Here is a 24,124-nt window from a genome sequence, read left to right as displayed (position 1 = left end):
TTCCATTTGCACAACAGCATGTGAAATGTATTGTCAATCAGTGTTGCTTCCTAAGTGGACAGTTTGATTTCACAGAAGTGTGATTGACTTTGAGTTACATTGTGTTGTTTAAGTGTTCCCTTTATTTTTTTGAGCAGTGTATATATATGTATATGTATGTAGTTCGGCCCTTACAGTAGTCTGAGAGAGCGTAGTCCAGCCAGGGCCAGAGGAGGGATGCAGCGTAGAGAGTTGTAACTCAGGATGCTGGAACACAGTTAGGAGAAGAACACACAGAGACACGTATTACATGATGAACATTCTACAGTTCTAATAGGACATTCTATGACAGTACACTAGTCTAGATACAGTGTGAGTATGATGGACATTCTACAGTTCTAATAGGACATTCTATGACAGTACACTAGTCTAGATACAGTGTGAGGATGATGAACATTCTACAGTTCTAATAGGACATTCTATGACAGTACACTAGTCTAGATACAGTGTGAGTATGATGAACATTCTACAGTTCTAATAGGACATTCTATGACAGTACACTAGTCTAGATACAGTGTGAGTATGATGGACATTCTACAGTTCTAATAGGACATTCTATGACAGTACACTAGTCTAGATACAGTGTGAGGATGATGAACATTCTACAGTTCTAATAGGACATTCTATGACAGTACACTAGTCTAGATACAGTGTGAGTATGATGAACATTCTACAGTTCTAATAGGACATTCTATGACAGTACACTAGTCTAGATACAGTGTGAGGATGATGGACATTCTACAGTTCTAATAGGACATTCTATGACAGTACACTAGTCTAGATACAGTGTGAGGATGATGGACATTCTACAGTTCTAATAGGACATTCTATGACAGTACACTAGTCTAGATACAGTGTGAGGATGATGGACATTCTACAGTTCTAATAGGACATTCTATGACAGTACACTAGTCTAGATACAGTGTGAGGATGATGGACATTCTACAGTTCTAATAGGACATTCTATGACAGTACACTAGTCTAGATACAGTGTGAGGATGATGGACATTCTACAGTTCTAATAGGACATTCTATGACAGTACACTAGTCTAGATACAGTGTGAGGATGATGGACATTCTACAGTTCTAATAGGACATTCTATGACAGTACACTAGTCTAGATACAGTGTGAGGATGATGAACATTCTACAGTTCTAATAGGACATTCTATGACAGTACACTAGTCTAGATACAGTGTGAGGATGATGAACATTCTACAGTTCTAATAGGACATTCTATGACAGTACACTAGTCTAGATACAGTGTGAGGATGATGGACATTCTACAGTTCTAATAGGACATTCTATGACAGTACACTAGTCTAGATACAGTGTGAGGATGATGGACATTCTACAGTTCTAATAGGACATTCTATGACAGTACACTAGTCTAGATACAGTGTGAGGATGATGAACATTCTACAGTTCTAATAGGACATTCTATGACAGTACACTAGTCTAGATACAGTGTGAGGATGATGAACATTCTACAGTTCTAATAGGACATTCTATGACAGTACACTAGTCTAGATACAGTGTGAGGATGATGAACATTCTACAGTTCTAATAGGACATTCTATGACAGTACACTAGTCTAGATACAGTGTGAGGATGATGAACATTCTACAGTTCTAATAGGACATTCTATGACAGTACACTAGTCTAGATACAGTGTGAGGATGATGAACACGAGAAGTATTTTCATAAGAATACATGTATTGTTGTTTTTCTTTTCTTTTTCTTCAGATAATTGTCTTTAGAATAATTCTCGTGTGGGTTTGTGTGTGTGTGTGTGTGTGTGTGTGTGTGTGTGTGTGTGTGTGTGTGTGTGTGTGTGTGTGTGTGTGTGTGTGTGTGTGTGTGTCTGTGTGTGACTCACAGGGTGGTGAGCTGGCTCATATTGGAGAAGGAGGAGTCAGACAGGGTGCTGATTCTGTTGTTACTCAGATCTCTGGAACAACAAGGGTTCAAAACAATCACTACTTAAACACAATAACTTTATGTTCAAAACAATCACTACTTAAACACAATGACTATGTTCAAAACAATCAACACTTTAGTTATCTACAGTTATCCAGTTAGATCCACATAGTGCCATTCAGAAAGTATTCAGTATCACTACTTTAGTTATCTACAGTTATCCAGTTAGATCCACATAGTGCCATTCAGAAAGTATTCAGTATCACTACTTTAGTTATCTACAGTTATCCAGTTAGATCCACATAGTGCCATTCAGAAAGTATTCAGTATCACTACTTTAGTTATCTACAGTTTTCCAGTTAGATCCACATAGTGCCATTCAGAAAGTATTCAGTATCACTACTTTAGTTATCTACAGTTATCCAGTTAGATCCACATAGTGCCATTCAGAAAGTATTCAGTATCACTACTTTAGTTATCTACAGTTATCCAGTTAGATCCACATAGTGCCATTCAGAAAGTATTCAGTATCACTACTTTAGTTATCTACAGTTATCCAGTTAGATCCACATAGTGCCATTCAGAAAGTATTCAGTATCACTACTTTAGTTATCTACAGTTTTCCAGTTAGATCCACATAGTGCCATTCAGAAAGTATTCAGTATCACTACTTTAGTTATCTACAGTTATCCAGTTAGATCCACATAGTGCCATTCAGAAAGTATTCAGTATCACTACTTTAGTTATCTACAGTTATCCAGTTAGATCCACATAGTGCCATTCAGAAAGTATTCAGTATCACTACTTTAGTTATCTACAGTTTTCCAGTTAGATCCACATAGTGCCATTCAGAAAGTATTCAGTATCACTACTTTAGTTATCTACAGTTATCCAGTTAGATCCACATAGTGCCATTCAGAAAGTATTCAGTATCACTACTTTAGTTATCTACAGTTTTCCAGTTAGATCCACATAGTGCCATTCAGAAAGTATTCAGTATCACTATTTTAGTTATCTACAGTTATCCAGTTAGATCCACATAGTGCCATTCAGAAAGTATTCAGTATCACTACTTTAGTTATCTACAGTTATCCAGTTAGATCCACATTGTGCCATTCAGAAAGTATTCAGTATCACTACTTTAGTTATCTACAGTTATCCAGTTAGATCCACATAGTGCCATTCAGAAAGTATTCACACCCTTTTACTTTTTCCACATTTTGTTATATTAAAGACGTATTCTAAAATGGATTAAATATATATTTTTCCTCAGCAATCTACACACAATACCCTATGATGACAAAATGAAAATAGTTATTAGATTAATTTTTTTATGATTTTATTTGATTTATTTTAAAATGTATTTACATAAGTATTCAGACACTTTGCTATGAGATTCCAAATCTAGCTCAGCTGCATCCTGTTTTCATTGATGATCCTTGAGACGTTTCTCCAACTTGATTGGAGTCCACCTGTGGTAAATTCAATTGATTGGACATGATTTGGAAAGGCTCACACCTGTCTATATAAGGTCACACAGTTGACAGTGCATGTCAGAGCAAAAACCAAGCCATGAGGTTGAAAGAATTGTCCGTAGAGCTCAGAGACAGGATTGTTTCAAGGCACAGATCTGGGGGAGGGTAACAAAAATGTCTGCAGCATTGAAGGTCCCCAAGAACACAGTGGCCTCCATCATTCTTAAATGGAAGAAGTTTGGAACCACCAAGACTCTTCCTAGAGCTGGCCAAACTGAGCAATTGGGGGAGAAGGGCCTTGGTCAGGGAGGTGACCAAGAACCCAATGGTCACTCTGGTGGAGTGCTGCAGAGATGGTTGTCCTCTGTCAATCAGGCCTTTATGGTAGAGTGGCCAGACGGAAGCCACTCCTCAGTAAAAGGCACATGACAGCCCGCTTGGTGTTTTCCAAAAGGCACCTAAAGACTCAGACAATGAGAAACAAGATTATCTGGTCTGATGAAACCAAGAGTGAACTCTTTGGCCTGAATGCCAAGCATCACATCTGGAGGAAACATGGCACCATCCCTACGGTGAAGCATGGTGGTGGCAGCATTATGCTGTGGGGATGTTTTTCAGCGGCAGGGACTGGGAGACTAGTCAGCATCGAGTCAAAGGTGTACGGAGCTAAGTACAGAGAGATCCTTGATGAAAACCTGCTCCAGAGTGTTCAGGACCTCAGACTGGGGCGATAGTTCACCTTCCAATAGGACAATGACCCTAAGCACACAACCAAGACAACGCAGGAGTGGCTTCAGGAAAAGTCCTTGAGTGGCCCAGCCAGAGTCCAGACTTGAACCCGATCGAACATCTCTGGAGAGACCTGAAAATAGCTGTGCAGCAACGCTCCCCATCCAACCTAACAGCGCTTGAGAGGATCTGCAGAGAGGAATGGGAGAAACTCCCCAAATACATACCCCAAAAGACTGGAGGCTGTAATCGCTGCCAAAGGTGTTTCAACAAAGTATTGAGTAAAGGGTCTGAATACTTATGTAAATTTGATATTTCCGTTTTTTGCTTTGTCATTTTGGGGTATTGTGTCTAGATTGATGAGGGAAAAACACGATTTAATCCATTTTAAAATAAGGCTGTAACATAACAAAATGTGGAAAAAGTCAAGGGGTCTGAATACTTTCCAAATGCACTGTAGGCTGTGTCCCAATTAAAAGGCACCCTATTCCCTTTATAGGGCACTACTTTTGACCAGAGCCTGGGCCATTGTCAAAAGTAGTGCACTACATAGGGAATGGTGTGCCATCTGAGACGTAGCCATCCTGTTAATGCAGTTTAATACCCATCATCAGACACACAGCAACAACCCCTCCTCCTATACACTTCATATCCCATCTCAACAGAACAAAGGCTTTTTGCGTCAAATGGAGGTGTTAAGTGAATAACCATTAACCCACACTAGTCTATCAGAGGTAGCTATGAGCTGGTGTATTGTGGATTGGATAATGCTGTTGTTGACTGGAGTGGAGTCAAGTGCAGAGCAGGCTCCGCAACGCCCCCTGGTGGTCATGGTTACACATTGGACTGTAGAGAAACCACTAGAACAGTCCTGGTCCTAGACAGCTACATTGTGTACATGTTTTTGTTCCAGCACAGCTCTAAAACAACCGATTAAGCTAATGAAGGTCTGTTGTGATGGGTTGTAACAGAAACCTGTAACCTGGACAACTACAAATACCTAGGTGTCTGGTTAGACTGTAAACTCTCCTTCCAGACTCACATTAAGCATCTCCAATCCAAAATTAAATCTAGAATCGGCTTCCTATTTCGCAACAAAGCATCCTTCACTCATGCTGCCAAACATACCCTCGTAAAACTGCCCATCCTACCGATCCTCAACTTTGGCGATGTCATTTACAAAATAGCCTCCAACACTCTACTCAACAAATTGGATGCAGTCTATTACAGTGCCATCCATTTTGTCACCAAAGCCCCATATACTACCCACCACTGCGACCTGTGCGCTGTCGTTGGCTGGCCCTCGCTTCATACTCGTCGCCAAACCCACTGGCTCCAGGACATCTACAAGTCTCTGCTAGGTAAAGCCCCGCCTTATCTCAGCTCACTGGTCACCATAGCAGCACCCACCCGTAGCACACGCTCCAGCAGGTATATCTCACTGGTCATCCCCAAAGCCAACACCTCTTTGGCCACCTTTCCTTCCAGTTCACTCCTGCCAATGACTGGAACGAACTGCAAAAATCACTGAAGCTAGAGACTCATATCTCCCTCACTAGCTTTAAGCACCAGCTGTCAGAGCAGCTCACATATCACTGCACCTGTACATAGCCCATCTGTAAATAGCCCATCCAACTACCTCATCCCCATACTGTATTTATTGTAATTACTTTGCCACCATGGCCTATTTATTGCCCTACCTCCCTTATCCTACCTCATTTGCACATACAGTGAGGGAAAAAAGTATTTGATCCCCTGCTGATTTTGTACGTTTGCCCACTGACAAAGAAATGATCAGTCTATAATGTTAATAGTAGGTTTATTTAAACAGTGAGAGACAGAATAACAACAAAAAAATCCAGAAAAACGCATGTCAAAAATGTTATAAATTGATTTGCATTTTAATGAGGGAAATAAGTATTTGACCCCTCTGCAAAACATGACTTAGTACTTGGTGGCAAAACCCTTGTTGGCAATCACAGAGGTCAGATGTTTCTTGTAGTTGGCCACCAGGTTTGCACACATCTCAGGAGGGATTTTGTCCCACTCCTCTTTGCAGATCTTCTCCAAGTCATTAAGGTTTCGAGGCTGACGTTTGGCAACTCGAACCTTCAGCTCCCTCCACAGATTTTCTATGGGATTAAGGTCTGGAGACTGGCTAGGCCACTCCAGGACCTTAATGTGCTTCTTCTTGAGCCACTTCTTTGTTTCCTTGGCCGTGTGTTTTGGGTCATTGTCATGCTGGAATACCCACCACGACCCATTTTCAATGCCCTGGCTGAGGGAAGGAGGTTCTCACCCAAGATTTGACGGTACATGGCCCCGTCCATCATCCCTTTGATGCGGTGAAGTTGTCCTGTCCCCTTAGCAGAAAAACACCCCCAAAGCATAATGTTTCCACCTCCATGTTTGACGGTGGGGATGGTGTTCTTGGGATCATAGGCAGCATTCTTCCTCCTCCAAACACGGCGAGTTGAGTTGATGCCAAAGAGCTCCATTTTGGTCTCATCTGACCACAACACTTTCACCCAGTTGTCCTCTGAATCATTCAGATGTTCATTGGCAAACTTCAGACGGGCATGTATATGTGCTTTCCTGAGCAGGTGGACCTTGCGGGCGCTACAGGATTTCAGTTCTTCACGGCGTAGTGTGTTACCAATTGTTTTCTTGGTGACTATGGTCCCAGGTGCCTTGAGATCATTGACAAGATCCTCCTGTGTAGTTCTGGGCTGATTCCTCACCGTTCTCATGATCATTGCAACTCCACGAGGTGAGATCTTGCATGGAGCCCCAGGCCGAGGGAGATTGACAGTTCTTTTGTGTTTCTTCCATTTGCGAATAATCGCACCAACTGTTGTCACCTTCTCACCAAGCTGCTTGGCGATGGTCTTGTAGCCCATTCCAGCCTGGTGTAGGTCTACAATCTTGTCCCTGACATCCTTGGAGAGCTCTTTGGTCTTGGCCATGGTGGAGAGTTTGGAATCTGATTGATTGATTGCTTCTGTGGACAGGTGTCTTTTATACAGGTAACATGCTGAGATTATTAGCACTCCCTTTAAGAGTGTGCTCCTAATCTCAGCTCGTTACCTGAATAAAAGACACCTGGGAGTCAGAAATCTTTCTGATTGAGAGGGGGTCAAATACTTATTTCCCTCATTAAAATGCAAATCAATTTACAACATTTTTGACATGTGTTTTTCTGGATTGTTTTGTTGTTATTCTGTCTCTCACTGTTCAAATAAACCTACTATTAACATTATAGACTGATCATTTCTTTGTCAGTGGGCAAACGTACAAAATCAGCAGGGGATCAAATACTTTTTTCCCTCACTGTATGTGCAAATGAGGTAGGATAAGGGAGGTACTTTTTTCCCTCACTGTACTATATATAGACTTTTCTACTGTATTATTGACTGTATGTTTGTTTTACTCCATGTGTGTTGTTGTTTGTGTCAAACTTCTTTTCTTTATCTTGGCCAGGTCGCAATTGTAAATGAGAACTTGTTCTCAACTAGCCTACCTGGTTAAATAAAGGTGAAATGAAACAAATAAAACACTCTGTAGGGACCAGGACCATGGTTGGTGACCTCTAGGGCCCAGTACACTGTTGTACAGTACGGTATCAGTAACACAGTAATGGGGAACTAAGCCCAGGAACACCACTGACCACACAATAACAGACACCCTAACAGACAGTAATGGTTAACTCACAACAGACACACTAACAGACAGTAATGGTTAACTCAAAACAGACACACTAACAGACACACCAACAGACACACTAACAGACAGTAATGGTTAACTCACAACAGACACACTGACAGACACACCAACAGACAGTAATGGTTAACTCACACCAGACACACTAACAGACAGTAATGGTTAACTCACACCAGCTGCAGGTGTTTGAAGGTGGACAGTTCTCTGGGCACCATGCTGAACTGGTTCCCATCCAGATACCTGAGAGGAAGAGGAGGAGGAGGACACGGTGGTTAAACAAAGAAACTAAGTTATACCAGCTATTAGTCAGTAAGCCTTGTCTTAGCCAGAACAGTATATAGGGTTATACCTACCTATTAGTCAGTAAGCCTTGTCCTAGCCAGAACAGTATATAGGGTTATACCTACCTATTAGTCAGTAAGCCTTGTCCTAGCCAGAACAGAATATAGGGTTATACCTACCTATTAGTCAGTAAGCCTTGTCCTAACCAGAACAGCCTATAGGGTTATACCTACCTATTAGTCAGTAAGCCTTGTCCTAGCCAGAACAGTATATAGGGTTATACCTACCTATTAGTCAGTATGTCAGTAAGCCTTGTCCTAGCCAGAACAGCCTATAGGGTTATACCTACCTATTAGTCAGTAAGCCTTGTCCTAGCCAGAACAGTAAATAGGGTTATACCTACCTATTAGTCAGTAAGCCTTGTCCTAACCAGAACAGCCTATAGGGTTATACCTACCTATTAGTCAGTAAGCCTTGTCCTAACCAGAACAGCCTATAGGGTTATACCTACCTATTAGTCAGTAAGCCTTGTCTTAGCCAGAACAGTATATAGGGTTATACCTACCTATTAGTCAGTATGTCAGTAAGCCTTGTCCTAGCCAGAACAGTATATAGGGTTATACCTACCTATTAGTCAGTATGTCAGTAAGCCTTGTCCTAGCCAGAACAGTATATAGGGTTATACCTACCTATTAGTCAGTAAGCCTTGTCCTAGCCAGAACAGCCTATAGGGTTATACCTACCTATTACACAGGTAATACGTTATATAACTAAGTGCTAACTGGTGAACTGAGAATGTAAGAAAATTGTATTGCAGATCTCTAAGCCCTAACCCCTAGTACCCTTCCCTTTGTCTCCTGCCCCCTTGCCCTGACCTCTAACCCCAATTTGTGACTTACAGTTCAGTGACGTTGCGGGGCAACCCCTTGGGCATGGCCTGGAGGTGTTTGTTACTACAGCGGACCACCGTCTCTGTACAGGTACACTCACTGGGACACTGAGGACGAGCTACACAGCTACTCTCCTCCAATACTGCACCTGGGAGAGAAGGGAGACTAGTTTAAATATTTTGAAATTGAACATACTTATATCACTTTCGATCAATGAAATGATAAAATCTCTATGTGTCCTTGTGTGTGATGTGTGTTTCTGCGTGAGTCCGTCCGTGCGTGCGTGTGTGTGTGCGTGCGTGCGTGTGTGTGTCCGTGCGTGTGTGTGTGTGTGCGTGCGTGCGTGTCGTACCGTCGTCGCAGCGGAAGTCTGGTGCTGCTACGTCCTGTAGTGGGATCTCTCTGAGGAAGGAGGGGCTCTGGCAGCGAGGGTTCCCCGTTACGATTCGTCTAGAACGAAGCCATGCCCCCAACCACGCCAGACGACAGTCACAGTTAAACGGGTTGGCCAGCAGGTTCCTGAGGGAGGGAGAGGTGGGGGGGGGGAGAGGAAGACAGAGGGAGAGAGGTGGGGGGAGAGAGGGGTGGGGGGAGAGAGAGAGGTGGGGGGGAGAGAGAGAGGTGGGGGGGAAGAGAGAGAGGTGGGGGGGAAGAGAGAGAGGTGGGGGGAAGAGAGGAAGACAGAGGGAGAGAGAGGTGGGGGGAGAGAGAGAGGTGGGGGGAAGAGAGAGAGGTGGGGGGAAGAGAGAGAGGTGGGGGGAAGAGAGAGAGGGTGGGGGAAGAGAGAGAAAGAGAGAGAGGTGGGGGGGAAGAGAGAGAGGGTGGGGGGGAAGAGAGAGAGGTGGGGGGGGAAGAGAGAGAGGTGGGGGGAAGAGAGGAAGACAGAGGGAGAGAGAGGTCGGGAGAGAGAGGTCGGGAGAGAGAGAGGTGGGGAGAGAGAGAGGTGGGGGGAAGAGAGAGAGGTGGGGGGAAGAGAGAGAGGTGGGGGGGAAGAGAGAGAGGTGGGGGGGGAAGAGAGAGAGGTGGGGGGAAGAGAGAGGTGGGGGGAAGAGAGAGGTGGGGGGAAGAGAGAGGTGGGGGGAAGAGAGGAAGACAGAGGGAGAGAGAGGTGGGGGGAAGAGAGAGAGGTGGGGGGAAGAGAGGAAGACAGAGGGAGAGAGAGGTGGGGGGAAGAGAGAGAGGTGGGGGGAAGAGAGAGAGGTGGGGGGAAGAGAGAGAGGTGGGGGGAAGAGAGAGGTGGGGGGGAAGAGAGAGGTGGGGGGGAAGAGAGAGAGGTGGGGGGAAGAGAGAAAGGTGGGGGGGAAGAGAGAGAGGTGGGGGGAAGAGAGAGAGGTGGGGGGAGAAATAGGGGGAGAGAAAGAGAGTGTGAGAGCGAGAAAGAGAGAGGCAGTCAGTCTATAACAGAGTTCTAAAACTCTTCAAGGATGATTTGTGGATGTGTGTCTTACAGTGTAGAGAGGTTGGGCAGTGTGTCGAAGGCCCCAGGCATTATGGTGTGGAGCTGGTTGTCATAGAGAGACAACAGGCGGACGCTGGTCAGACCAGTGAAGCTGCCGTTATGGATACAGCTGATACGGTTGTTCCTCAACATCCTACAACACACAGAGACACACAGAGACACTGTAGTCATTGGTGAAGACAGCATTTTATATTGATGACGACAATTATCCTTCAAGACTTTTGGGTTGACCATTTTCATTATTGCAATAATTAAATCGATATTAAATAAAGATGATCGTTTGAAGAAATGACAATCTCCTTCAGTGTGAATTTCCACGACAAATAGCAATAAGGCACACCACCCCTCAGAGCCTGGTTCCTCTCTAGGTTTCTTCCAAGGTTCCTGCCTTTCTAGGGAGTTTTTCCTAGCCACCGTGCTTCTACATCTGCATTGCTTGCTGTTTGGGGTATTAGGCTGGGTTTCTGTATAGCACTTTGTGACATCGGCTGATGTAAAAAGGGCTTTATAAATACATTTGATGATGATGATGATGATAATAATGATGAAGGTGCTAACTCACAGCATGCGGAGGCCGCCCATGCCCCTGAACATGGTCCCTCTGACAGAGTCCAGGTGATTGGCTGTCAGGTGGAGCTCCACGACAGACCCCGCTCCCTCAAACACTCCGTCTTCGATCTCTGAGATCTTGTTGTTGCTAAGGTTACTGAAAAACACATTATGCTTGTTACAAACAAACAAACCAATAGTCAACTGAATTATCCAATAACAGACCAGACAAGTGGCCTTTTATGGTTACTAATGAATAGATATGAATTCCTTTTAGATATTGGTTTGAAATATTATGCCTTGTTACACTTCATTAGCAGTTACAGTATGTTTATTCATTATATTATTATTATTATTAAAATGTTTAGGAATAAATGTGATGAATTAATACCTAAAAAAATCAACAATGGTGGTTAACTTAACACTTTTTCCGTAGCAGGAGTGCTACGGGAAAAAAAAAATGTATGAAATGTATGCATTCACTACTGTAAGTCGCTCTGGATAAGAGCGTCTGCTAAATGACTCAAATGTAAATGTAAATTGAGAGAGCGTACATTTTCTTGAGCTGAGAGAGCGTCTTGAAGACACCGGTGGCTTCCAGCACTGAGATGTCATTGTTGTTGAGACGCCTGAGACAGGAGGAGAAAACTGTCAGAGAACAGACAGAAAGCAGCAATAGATAACATTATACTGTGTGTATGTCCTTACAGCTCGGTGGTAGAGACAGGTAGGTGTTGGGGGAACTTGGTGAGACGGAGGTTAGAGCAGTCCACTACGTTAGCTTCACAGCGACACTTAGCAGGACACACTGGCTTACTGTTACACTCATTATTCAGACGGGTGTCTTCTGTACCTGGACACATTCAACACACATAGAACACACCGCATTATCACATAGAACACACCGTATTATCACATAGAACACACCGTATTATCACATAGAACACACCGTATTATCACATAGAACACACCGTATTATCACATAGAACACACCGTATTATCACATAGAACACACCGTATTATCACATAGAACACACTGTATTATCACATAGAACACACCGTATTATCACATAGAACACACCGTATTATCACACAGAACACACCGTATTATCACACAGAACACACTGTATTATCACATAGAACACACTGTATTATCACATAGAACACACTGTATTATCACACAGAACACACCGTATTATCACACAGAACACACCGTATTATCACATAGAACACACTGTATTATCACATAGAACACACTGTATTATCACATAGAACACACCGTATTATCACATAGAACACACCATATTATCACATAGAACACACCGTATTATCACACAGAACACACCGTATTATCACATAGAACACACCGTATTATCACACAGAACACACCGTATTATCACATAGAACACACTGTATTATCACATAGAACACACCGTATTATCACATAGAACACACCGTATTATCACATAGAACACACCGTATTATCACATAGAACACACTGTATTATCACATAGAACACACCGTATTATCACATAGAACACACCGTATTATCACATAGAACACAGCGTATTATCACACAGAACACACTGTTTACATACCACCACAGTCAGAGGCTGGCACTAAGACAGCATTGAATGAGCTGTATTCCGCCATAAGCAAACAAGAAAATGCTCACCCAGAGGCGGCACTCCTAGTAGCCGGGGACTTTAATGCAGGGAAACTTAATAAATCCGTTTTACTAAATTTCTATCAGCATGTTAAATTTGCAACCAGAGGAAAAAAAACTCTGGACCACCTATACTCCACACACAGAGACGCATACAAACTCTCCCGCGCACTCCATTTGGCAAATCTGACCATAATTCTATCCTCCTGATTCCTGCTTACAAGAAAAAATGCAAGCAGGAAGCACCAGTGAGCACAAGTGGTAAGATGAAGCAGATGCTAAGCTACAGGACTATTTTGCTAGCACAGAATGGAATATGTTCTGGGATTCCTCAGATGGCATTGAGGAGTACACCACATCAGTCATTGGCTTCATCAATAAGTGCATCGATGATGTCGTCCCCACAGAGACCGTACGTACATACCCTAACCAGAAGCCATGGATTACAGGCAACATCTGCACTGAGCTAAAGGCTAGAGCTGCCGCTTTCAAGGAGTGGGACTCTAACCCGGAAGCTATAAGAAATCCTGCTATGCCCTCCGTCGAACCATCAAACAGGCAAAGCGTCAATACAGGACTAAGATCAAATCGTACTACACCGGCTCTGAAGCTCGTCGGATGTGGCAGGGCTTGCAAAACATTACAGACTGCAAAGGGAAGCACAGCCGAGAGCTGCCCAGTCACACAAGCCTACCAGATGAGCAAAACTAATTCTATACTTGCTTCAAGGCAAATAACACTGAAACATGCATGAGAGCACCAGCTGTTCCAGAAGACTGTGTGATCACTCTCTCCACAGCCGATGTGAGTAAGATCTTTAAACAGGTCAACACTCACAAGACTGCAGGGCCAGACGGATTACCAGGACTTGTACTGCGAGCATGCGCTGACAAACTGGCAAGTATCTTCACTGACATTTTCAACCTCTCCCTGTCCGAGTCTGTAATACCAACATGTTATAAGCAGACCACCATAGTGCCTGTGCCCAAGAACACTAAGGTAACCTGCCTAAATGACTACCGAACTGTAGCACTCACATCTGTAGCCATGAAGTGCTTTGAAAGGCTGGTCATGGCTCACATCAACACCATTATCCCAGAAACCCTAGACCACTCCAATTTGCATACCGCACCAACAGATCCACAGATTATGCAATTTCTATTGCACTCCACACTGTCCTTTCCCACCTGGACAAAATGAACCCTATTTTGAGAATGCTATTCATTGACTACATCTCAGCGTTCAACGCCATAGTGCCCTCAAAGCTCATCAATAAGCTCAGGACCCTGGGAGTAAACACCTCCCTCTGAAACTGGATCCTGGACTTCCTGAAAGGCCACCCCAAGGTGGTAAAAGTGGGTAACAACACATCCGCCACGCTAATCCTCAACACAGGGGCCCCTCAGGAGTGCGTGCTCAGTCCCCTCCTGTACTCCCTGTTCACTCATGACTGCACGGCCAGGCACAGCTCCAACACCATCATTAAGTTTGCCGATGACACAACAGTGGTAGGACTGATCACCGACAACGACGAGACCGCCTATAGGGAGGAGGTCAGAGACCTGGCCCTGTGGTGCCAGGACAACAACCTCTCCCGCAACATGATCAAGACAAAGGAGATGATTGTGGACTACAGGAAAAAGGGTACCAAAACGCCCCCATTCTCATCGACGGGGCTGTAGTGGAGCAGGTTGAGGGCTTCAAGTTCCTTGGTGTCCACATCACCAACAAACTATTATGGTCCAAACACACCAAGACAGTAGTGAAGAGGGCACAACAAAACCTATTCCCCCTCAGGAGACTGAAAAGATTTGTCATTGGTCCTCAGATCCTCAAAAGGTTCTACAGCTGCACCATCAAAAGCATCCTGACTGGTTGCATCACTGCCTGGTATGGCAACTGCTCAGCCTCCGACCGCAAGGCACTACAGAGGGTAGTGCAAACGGCCCAGTACATCACTGGAGCCAAGCTTCCTGCCATCCAGGACCTCTATACCAGGCGGTGTCAGAGGAAGGCCCTAAAAATTGTCAAAAACTCCAGCCACCCGAGTCATAAGACTGTTCTCTTTGCTACCGCACGGCAAGCGGTACCAGAGCACCAAATCTAGGTCCAAGAGGCTTCTAAACAGCTTCTACCTCCAAGCCATAAGACTCCTGAACATCTAATCAAATGGCTACCCAGACTATTTGCATTGCCGCCCCCCCCCCACCCCCCCACCCCCTCTCCCCCTCTTTTACACCGCTGCTAGTCTCTGTTGTCATCATCTATGCACAGTCACTATAATATCTCTACCTACATGTACATACCACCTCAACTAACCGGTGCCCCCGCACATTGACTCTGTACCGGTACCCCCCTGTATATAGTCTCGCTATTGTTATTTTACTGCTGCTCTTTAATTACTTGTTACTTTTATTTCTTATCCATATTTTTTTCAACTGCATTGTTGGTTAGGGGCTCGTAAGTAAGCATTTCACTGTAAGGCCTACACCTGTTGTATTTGGCGCATGTATTTGATTTGATCACATAGAACACACTGTCTTATCAAATATAACATGCTGTATTTACATATACTGTGCAACACACAGAATTTGGGTTGCAAATGTCCGGTAACTTCCACAAATGTCCCAAGTTTTCCAGAAACCCAAGTGAAATGTTCCTGGAATCAGGAGGGAATAAGCAGGAAACCTGGGAATTCTGGGAAAGTTCCCGGAACTTTGCAACCCTACATAGAACACAGTGTAATATTTTCATACCCAGTTACTGTTTAGCGTCCAACATGCCTGGACACAACACAGAAGTCACAGTTCATTCGACATGTTCTATACGTCACACACGAGCAGGTCCAATGTGCAGGACAGATACAGATATACAGTATAATATACTACAGTATGTATATACAGAAGTACACATACGGATATGTAGAACTAACACACACGTACCTGGGATGTGGTACTGCTCCTTAGCTACCATGGAAACAGAAAAACAAGTTAAGTTTACTGACAGTTTAAGGAGGATGGCATCAGCATATAGAATATTCATATATATACTGTAGAATGCAGTAGTTTTGTGACTTTTCAAATGTTTGTTTTCCTACTCTAAGACAGATATATCTATATCTCTGATGAATAAGAACGCAGCAGCTCCTGGCCCTGTAACGTAGTTATATATAAAACAGAAAACAACACGTCATCTCCATGGTATCATGGTTTAACATAACTCTATGTAATGCCTTATAACCTGTCATAACCTGTACCAGCTCTAAAGCACACAGATCAAGGAGCCGTTACTGGTTTCACTGGAGCTGGGTTGGCAGATAACGCTGGCAGATGAAGGGAAAGAGTGCCGTGTGTGTGCTGGGACGGAGCCTGGCATAAGTTGGAACAAGGTGATGTAGCTAGACACACACACACACACACACACACACACACACACACACACACACACACACACACACACACACACACACACACACACACACACACACACACACACAGTCAGATGACCACAGACAGACACACACCAGAGCAACGGAACTTCTTGCTCTTGATCTGCCCGATGCGTTTGTTGGCCAGTCTGCGTGGGCTGGCACAGCGGGCACCGCTGGTCTCTATGGGGTTGGACCTCAGGTAGTCTGCCAGCCATTTCAGGTTACAGTCACACACAAACGGGTTCTGGGCCAGGTGACTATGGGGAGAGAGGGGTCAGAGGTCAGGTTATAAAAGAATATGGAGGGCCCAACCACTTCTGGTTTTGTTTCTACCTGGCCGTTAATTGATTCCAGGTCCCGGACGGTCTAAACACTTCCGGTTTTGTTTCTACCTAGTAGTTAATTGCACACACCTGGTGTCCCAGGTCTGAATTAGTCCCTTATTACAAGGAGAGGATGAAAAGCAGAAGTGTTTGGGCCCTCCAGGACCATCATTGAACAGACCTGCTCTAATATTATATGGATGTGAAGACTTCATCTGTATGCATCAGTATGTAGGATTGAAAATGTATGTATGCCTGTTTGGGTAGTGTATTTGACAATACCGTAAATTCCGGACTATAAGCCGCAACTTTTTTCCCAGGCTTTGAACCTCGCGGCTTAAACAATGACGCGGCTAATATATGTATTTTTCCCGCTTTCAATTTTTTTTTCTCCAAAAAAACATTCTGTGACGTGCTCAGTTTTTTGTCGGCATGAAGCTTTCATTAGACCAATGAAATTGCCGAACGGGTTAAGGTCAAACAACTTTTTTGTTTACTGTTTAGATTAAATCGAGCACTCTCAAACTTCCCATCATTCTGATTACGGTAGTCATTTTGTCACCCTCATCATGGCAAAGACACGGAGAAATGCATATGATGCAGCTTTCAAGTTGAAGGCGATTGATCTGGCTGTTGGAAAAGGAAATAGAGCTGCTGCACGGGAGCTTGGTCTTAATGAGTCGATAAGACGTTGGAAACAGCAGCGTGAGGAATTGACTCAGTGCAAAAAGACAACTAAAGCTTACTGCTAATTTTTTATTTTTTTTACAAGCCGTGTTTCGTTAAAGCCTATTTATTTTTGTAACAAGCCGTGTTTCGTTAAAGCCTATTTATTTTTGTTACAAGCTGTGTTTCGTTAAAGCCTGTGTAAAGTTCATTTGTTTCAATGTACCGGTAGGCACCTGTGGCTTATATACATGTGCGGCTTATTTATGTTCAAAATAATATATATTTTTTAAATTCAGTGGGTGCGGCTTATATTCAGGTGCGCTCAATAGTCCGGAAATTACGGTACACCTATGCATACCACAGTGTCTGTATACTGTGTGAAGGTGTGTGTGCATCTGTGCGTGTGTGTGTGACTCACAGTGTCTGTGTACTGTGTGGGGGTGTGTGCATGTGTGTGTGTGCGTGTGTGTGTGTGTGTGTGTGTGTGTGTGTGTGTGTGTGTGTGTGTGTGTGTGTGTGTGTGTGTGTGTGACTCACAGTGTCTGTATACTGTGTGAAGGTGTGTGTGCGCATCCATGCGTGTGTGTGACTCACAGTGTCTGTGTACTGTGTGGGGGTGTGTGCATGTGTGTGCGTGTGCGTGTGTGTGTGTGTGACTCAGTGTCTGTATACTGTGTGAAGGTGTGTGTGCATCCGTGCGTGTGTGTGTGTGTGTGTGTGTGTGTGTGTGTGAGACTCACAGTGTCTGTATACTGTGTAGGGGTGAGAAGGTTCCTTTAGCCAGGGTCTGGATCTTGTTGTCGTAGAGAGACAGCAGAGCTAGATTCTCTAGGTCCTGGAAGGCTGTGGCTCGAATACAGTGGATCTTATTGGCATTCAGGAGACTGGGAGAGAGACAGAGACAGAGGGGAGAGAGAGTGAGGATGGAGAACGAGAGAGATGGGAGAGAGGGAGGGAGAGAGAGAGAGAGGGAGAGTGATAGAGAAGGAGATAGAGAGAGAGGGGTATGGAGGGAGAGAGATAGAGAGAGAGGGAGAGAGAGAGAAGGAGAGAGGGAGGGAAGAGAAGTTCAGTTCCTAAACTAAAAGCACATACTGTATATCAGGCTCTGGTCAAAATTAGTGCACTACATGGGGAATAATTTAGGAAGTAGACTGTATAGTGCACTACATAGGGAATAGGGTATGATCTAGGAAGTAGACAGTATAGTGCACTACATAGGGAATAGGGTATGATCTAGGAAGTAGACAGTATAGTGCACTACATAGGGAATAGGATATGATCTAGGAAGTAGACAGTACAGTGCACTACATAGGGAATGGGGTATGATCTAGGAAGTAGACAGTATAGTGCACTACATAGGGAATGATCTAGGAAGTAGACAGTACAGTGTACTACATAGGGAATAGGGTATGATCTAGGAAGTAGACAGTATAGTGCACTACACAGGGAATAGAGTATGATCTAGGAAGTAGACAGTACAGTGCACCACATAGGGAATGGGGTATGATCTAGGAAGTAGACAGTATAGTGCACTACATAGGGAATGATCTAGGAAGTAGACAGTACAGTGCACTACATAGGGAATAGGGTATGATCTAGGAAGTAGACAGTATAGTGCACTACATAGGGAATAGGGTATGATCTAGGAAGTAGACAGTATAGTGCACTACATAGGGAATAGGATATGATCTAGGAAGTAGACAGTACAGTGCACTTCATAGGGAATGGGGTATGATTTAATAAGTAGACAGTATAGTGCACTACATAGGGAATAGGGTATGACCTAGGAAGTAGACAAAATAGTACTTACAGCAGTTCTAGAGAACTGAGTCCCTCAAACAGTCCTCTGGGGAGATCTGTGATCTTATTACCATACAGGACCCTGTAGAGACCATATAGAATAAGACTCAGTACTATACCAGTAACACCATGATAATATTACCATACAGGACCCTGTAGAGACCATATAGAATAAGACTCAGTACTATACCAGTAACACCATGATAATATTACCATACAGGACCCTGTAGAGACCATATAGAATAAGACTCAGTACTATACCAGTAACACCATGATAATATTACCATACAGGACCCTGTAGAGACCATATAGAATAAGACTCAGTACTATACCAGTAACACCATGATAATATTACCATACAGGACCCTGTAGAGACCATATAGAATAAGACTCAGTACTATCCCAGTAACACCATGATAATATTACCATACAGGACCCTGTAGAGACCATATAGAATAAGACTCAGTACTATACCAGTAACACCATGATAATATTACCATACAGGACCCTGTAGAGACCATATAGAATAAGACTCAGTACTATACCAGTAACACCATGATAATATTACCATACAGGACCCTGTAGAGACCATATAGAATAAGACTCAGTACTATACCAGTAACACCATGATAATATTACCATACAGGACCCTGTAGAGACCATATAGAATAAGACTCAGTACTATACCAGTAACACCATGATAATATTACCATACAGGACCCCGTAGAGACCATATAGAATAAGACTCAGTACTATACCAGTAACACCATGATAATATTACCATACAGGACCCCGTAGAGACCATATAGAATTAGACTCAGTACTATACCAGTAACACCATGATAATATTACCATACAAGACCCCGTAGAGACCATATAGAATAAGACTCAGTACTATAACAGTAACACCATGATAATATTACCATACAGGACCAGTAGAGACCATATAGAATAAGACTCAGTACTATACCAGTAACACCATGATAATATTACCATACAGGACCCTGTAGAGACCATATAGAATAAGACTCAGTACTATACCAGTAACACCATGATAATATTACCATACAGGACCCTGTAGAGACCATATAGAATAAGACTCATTACTATACCAGTAACACCATGATAATATTACCATACAGGACCCCGTAGAGACCATATAGAATAAGACTCAGTACTATACCAGTAACACCATGATAATATTACCATACAGGACCCCGTAGAGACCATATAGAATAAGACTCAGTACTATACCAGTAACACCATGATAATATTACCATACAGGACCCCTGTAGAGACCATATAGAATAAGACTCATTACTATACCAGTAACACCATGATAATATTACCATACAGGACCCTGTAGAGACCATATAGAATAAGACTCAGTACTATCCCAGTAACACCATGATAATATTACCATACAGGACCCTGTAGAGACCATATAGAATAAGACTCAGTACTATACCAGTAACACCATGATAATATTACCATACAGGACCCTGTAGAGACCATATAGAATAAGACTCAGTACTATACCAGTAACACCATGATAATATTACCATACAGGACCCTGTAGAGACCATATAGAATAAGACTCAGTACTATACCAGTAACACCATGATAATATTACCATACAGGACCCTGTAGAGACCATATAGAATAAGACTCAGTACTATACCAGTAACACCATGATAATATTACCATACAGGACCCTGTAGAGACCATATAGAATAAGACTCAGTACTATACCAGTAACACCATGATAATATTACCATACAGGACCCTGTAGAGACCATATAGAATAAGACTCAGTACTATACCAGTAACACCATGATAATATTACCATACAGGACCCTGTAGAGACCATATAGAATAAGACTCAGTACTATACCAGTAACACCATGATAATATTACCATACAGGACCCCGTAGAGACCATATAGAATAAGACTCATTACTATACCAGTAACACCATGATAATATTACCATACAGGAACCCGTAGAGACCATATAGAATAAGACTAAGTACTATACCAGTAACACCATGATAATATTACCATACAGGACCCCGTAGAGACCATATAGAATAAGACTCATTACTAGACCAGTAACACCATGATAATATTACCATACAGGACCCCGTAGAGACCATATAGAATAAGACTCAGTACTATACCAGTAACACCATGATAATATTACCATACAGGAACATGTAGAGACCATATAGAATAAGACTCAGTACTATACCAGTAACACCATGATAATATTACCATACAGGACCCTGTAGAGACCATATAGAATAAGACTCAGTACTATACCAGTAACACCATGATAATATTACCATACAAGACCCCGTAGAGACCATATAGAATAAGACTCAGTACTATAACAGTAACACCATGATAATATTACCATACAGGACCAGTAGAGACCATATAGAATAAGACTCAGTACTATACCAGTAACACCATGATAATATTACCATACAGGACCCTGTAGAGACCATATAGAATAAGACTCAGTACTATACCAGTAACACCATGATAATATTACCATACAGGACCCTGTAGAGACCATATAGAATAAGACTCATTACTATACCAGTAACACCATGATAATATTACCATACAGGACCCCGTAGAGACCATATAGAATAAGACTCAGTACTATACCAGTAACACCATGATAATATTACCATACAGGACCCCGTAGAGACCATATAGAATAAGACTCATTACTATACCAGTAACACCATGATAATATTACCATACAGGACCCCGTAGAGACCATATAGAATAAGACTCATTACTATACCAGTAACACCATGATAATATTACCATACAGGACCCCGTAGAGACCATATAGAATAAGACTCATTACTATACCAGTAACACCATGATAATATTACCATACAGGAACCCGTAGAGACCATATAGAATAAGACTAAGTACTATACCAGTAACACCATGATAATATTACCATACAGGACCCCGTAGAGACCATATAGAATAAGACTCATTACTAGACCAGTAACACCATGATAATATTACCATACAGGAACCCGTAGAGACCATATAGAATAAGACTCAGTACTATACCAGTAACACCATGATAATATTACCATACAGGACCATGTAGAGACCATATAGAATAAGACTCAGTACTATACCAGTAACACCATGATAATATTACCATACAGGACCCTGTAGAGACCATATAGAATAAGACTCAGTACTATACCAGTAACACCATGATAATATTACCATACAGGACCCCGTAGAGACCATATAGAATAAGACTCAGTACTATACCAGTAACACCATGACAATATTACCATACAGGACCCCGTAGAGACCATATAGAATAAGACTCATTACTATACCAGTAACACCATGATAATATTACCATACAGGACCCTGTAGAGACCATATAGAATAAGACTCAGTACTATACCAGTAACACCATGATAATATTACCATACAGGACCCCGTAGAGACCATATAGAATAAGACTCAGTACTATACCAGTAACACCATGATAATATTACCATACAGAACCCCGTAGAGACCATATAGAATAAGACTCAGTACTATACCAGTAACACCATGATAAAATTACCATACAGGACCCTGTAGAGACCATATAGAATAAGACTCATTACTATACCAGTAACACCATGATAATATTACCATACAGGACCTGTAGAGACCATATAGAGTAAGACTCATTACTATACCAGTAACACCATGATAATATTACCATACAGGACCCTGTAGAGACCATATAGAATAAGACTCAGTACTATACCAGTAACACCATGATAATATTACCATACAGGACCCCGTAGAGACCATATAGAATAAGACTCATTACTATACCAGTAACACCATGATAATATTACCATACAGGACCCCGTAGAGACCATATAGAATAAGACTCAGTACTATACCAGTAACACCATGATAATATTACGATACAGGACCCCGTAGAGACCATATAGAATAAGACTCAGTACTATACCAGTAACACCATGATAATATTAACATACAGGACCCCGTAGAGACCATATAGAATAAGACTCATTACTATACCAGTAACACCATGATAATATTACCATACAGGACCCCGTAGAGACCATATAGAATAAGACTCAGTACTATACCAGTAACACCATGATAATATTACCATACAGGACCATGTAGAGACCATATAGAATAAGACTCAGTACTATACCAGTAACACCATGATAATATTACCATACAAGACCCCGTAGAGACCATATAGAATAAGACTCAGTACTATACCAGTAACACCATGATAATATTACCATACAGGACCCCGTAGAGACCATATAGAATAAGACTCAGTACTATACCAGTAACACCATGATAATATTACCATACAGGACCCCGTAGAGACCATATAGAATAAGACTCATTACTATACCAGTAACACCATGATAATATTACCATATAGGACCCTGTAGAGACCATATAGAATAAGACTCATTACTATACCAGTAACACCATCATACTATTACCATACAGGACCCTGTAGAGACCATATAGAATAAGACTCAGTACTATACCAGTAACACCATGATAATATTACCATTCAGGACCCCGTAGAGACCATATAGAATAAGACTCATTACTATACCAGTAACACCATGATAATATTACCATACAGAACCCCGTAGAGACCATATAGAATAAGACTCAGTACTATACCAGTAACACCATGATAATATTACCATACAGGACCCCATAGAGACCATATAGAATAAGACTCATTACTATACCAGTAACACCATGATAATATTACCATACAGGACCCTGTAGAGACCATATAGAATAAGACTCATTACTATACCAGTAACACCATGATATTATTACCATACAGGACCCTGTAGAGACCATATAGAATAAGACTCAGTACTATACCAGTAACACCATGATAATATTACCATACAGGACCCCGTAGAGACCATATAGAATAAGACTCATTACTATACCAGTAACACCATGATAATATTACCATACAGGACCCCGTAGAGACCATATAGAATAAGACTCAGTACTATACCAGTAACACCATGATAATATTACCATACAGGACCCCGTAGAGAACATATAGAATAAGACTCAGTACTATACCAGTAACACCATG

At 42.4% G+C, this 24,124-nt stretch overlaps 1 protein-coding gene across 1 annotated transcript in view; it reads right to left on the bottom strand.

Moving 5' to 3' along the window:
• LOC115177901 (slit homolog 1 protein-like) overlaps positions 1-24,124 on the bottom strand; it is a 70,637-nt gene that overhangs the window by 16,072 nt on the left and 30,441 nt on the right. The window contains exons 9-21 of the mRNA XM_029738897.1: positions 18,964-19,035; positions 17,891-18,034; positions 16,252-16,415; positions 15,671-15,694; positions 11,771-11,915; positions 11,617-11,691; positions 11,076-11,219; positions 10,503-10,646; positions 9,407-9,573; positions 9,064-9,202; positions 8,054-8,122; positions 1,918-1,989; positions 175-246 (exon numbers count right to left, since the gene is read on the bottom strand). Of these exons, the coding sequence (XP_029594757.1) occupies positions 175-246; positions 1,918-1,989; positions 8,054-8,122; positions 9,064-9,202; positions 9,407-9,573; positions 10,503-10,646; positions 11,076-11,219; positions 11,617-11,691; positions 11,771-11,915; positions 15,671-15,694; positions 16,252-16,415; positions 17,891-18,034; positions 18,964-19,035 (1,431 nt within the window). The remainder of the gene's footprint in view (positions 1-174; positions 247-1,917; positions 1,990-8,053; positions 8,123-9,063; positions 9,203-9,406; positions 9,574-10,502; positions 10,647-11,075; positions 11,220-11,616; positions 11,692-11,770; positions 11,916-15,670; positions 15,695-16,251; positions 16,416-17,890; positions 18,035-18,963; positions 19,036-24,124) is intronic.

This window comes from Salmo trutta, chromosome 38 (genome assembly GCF_901001165.1).
Source record: "Salmo trutta chromosome 38, fSalTru1.1, whole genome shotgun sequence".
Taxonomy (NCBI): Eukaryota; Metazoa; Chordata; class Actinopteri; order Salmoniformes; family Salmonidae; genus Salmo; species Salmo trutta.
The sequence above is the reverse complement of the archived record's forward strand: the minus strand, read 5'-3'. Positions and strand labels throughout refer to the sequence as shown.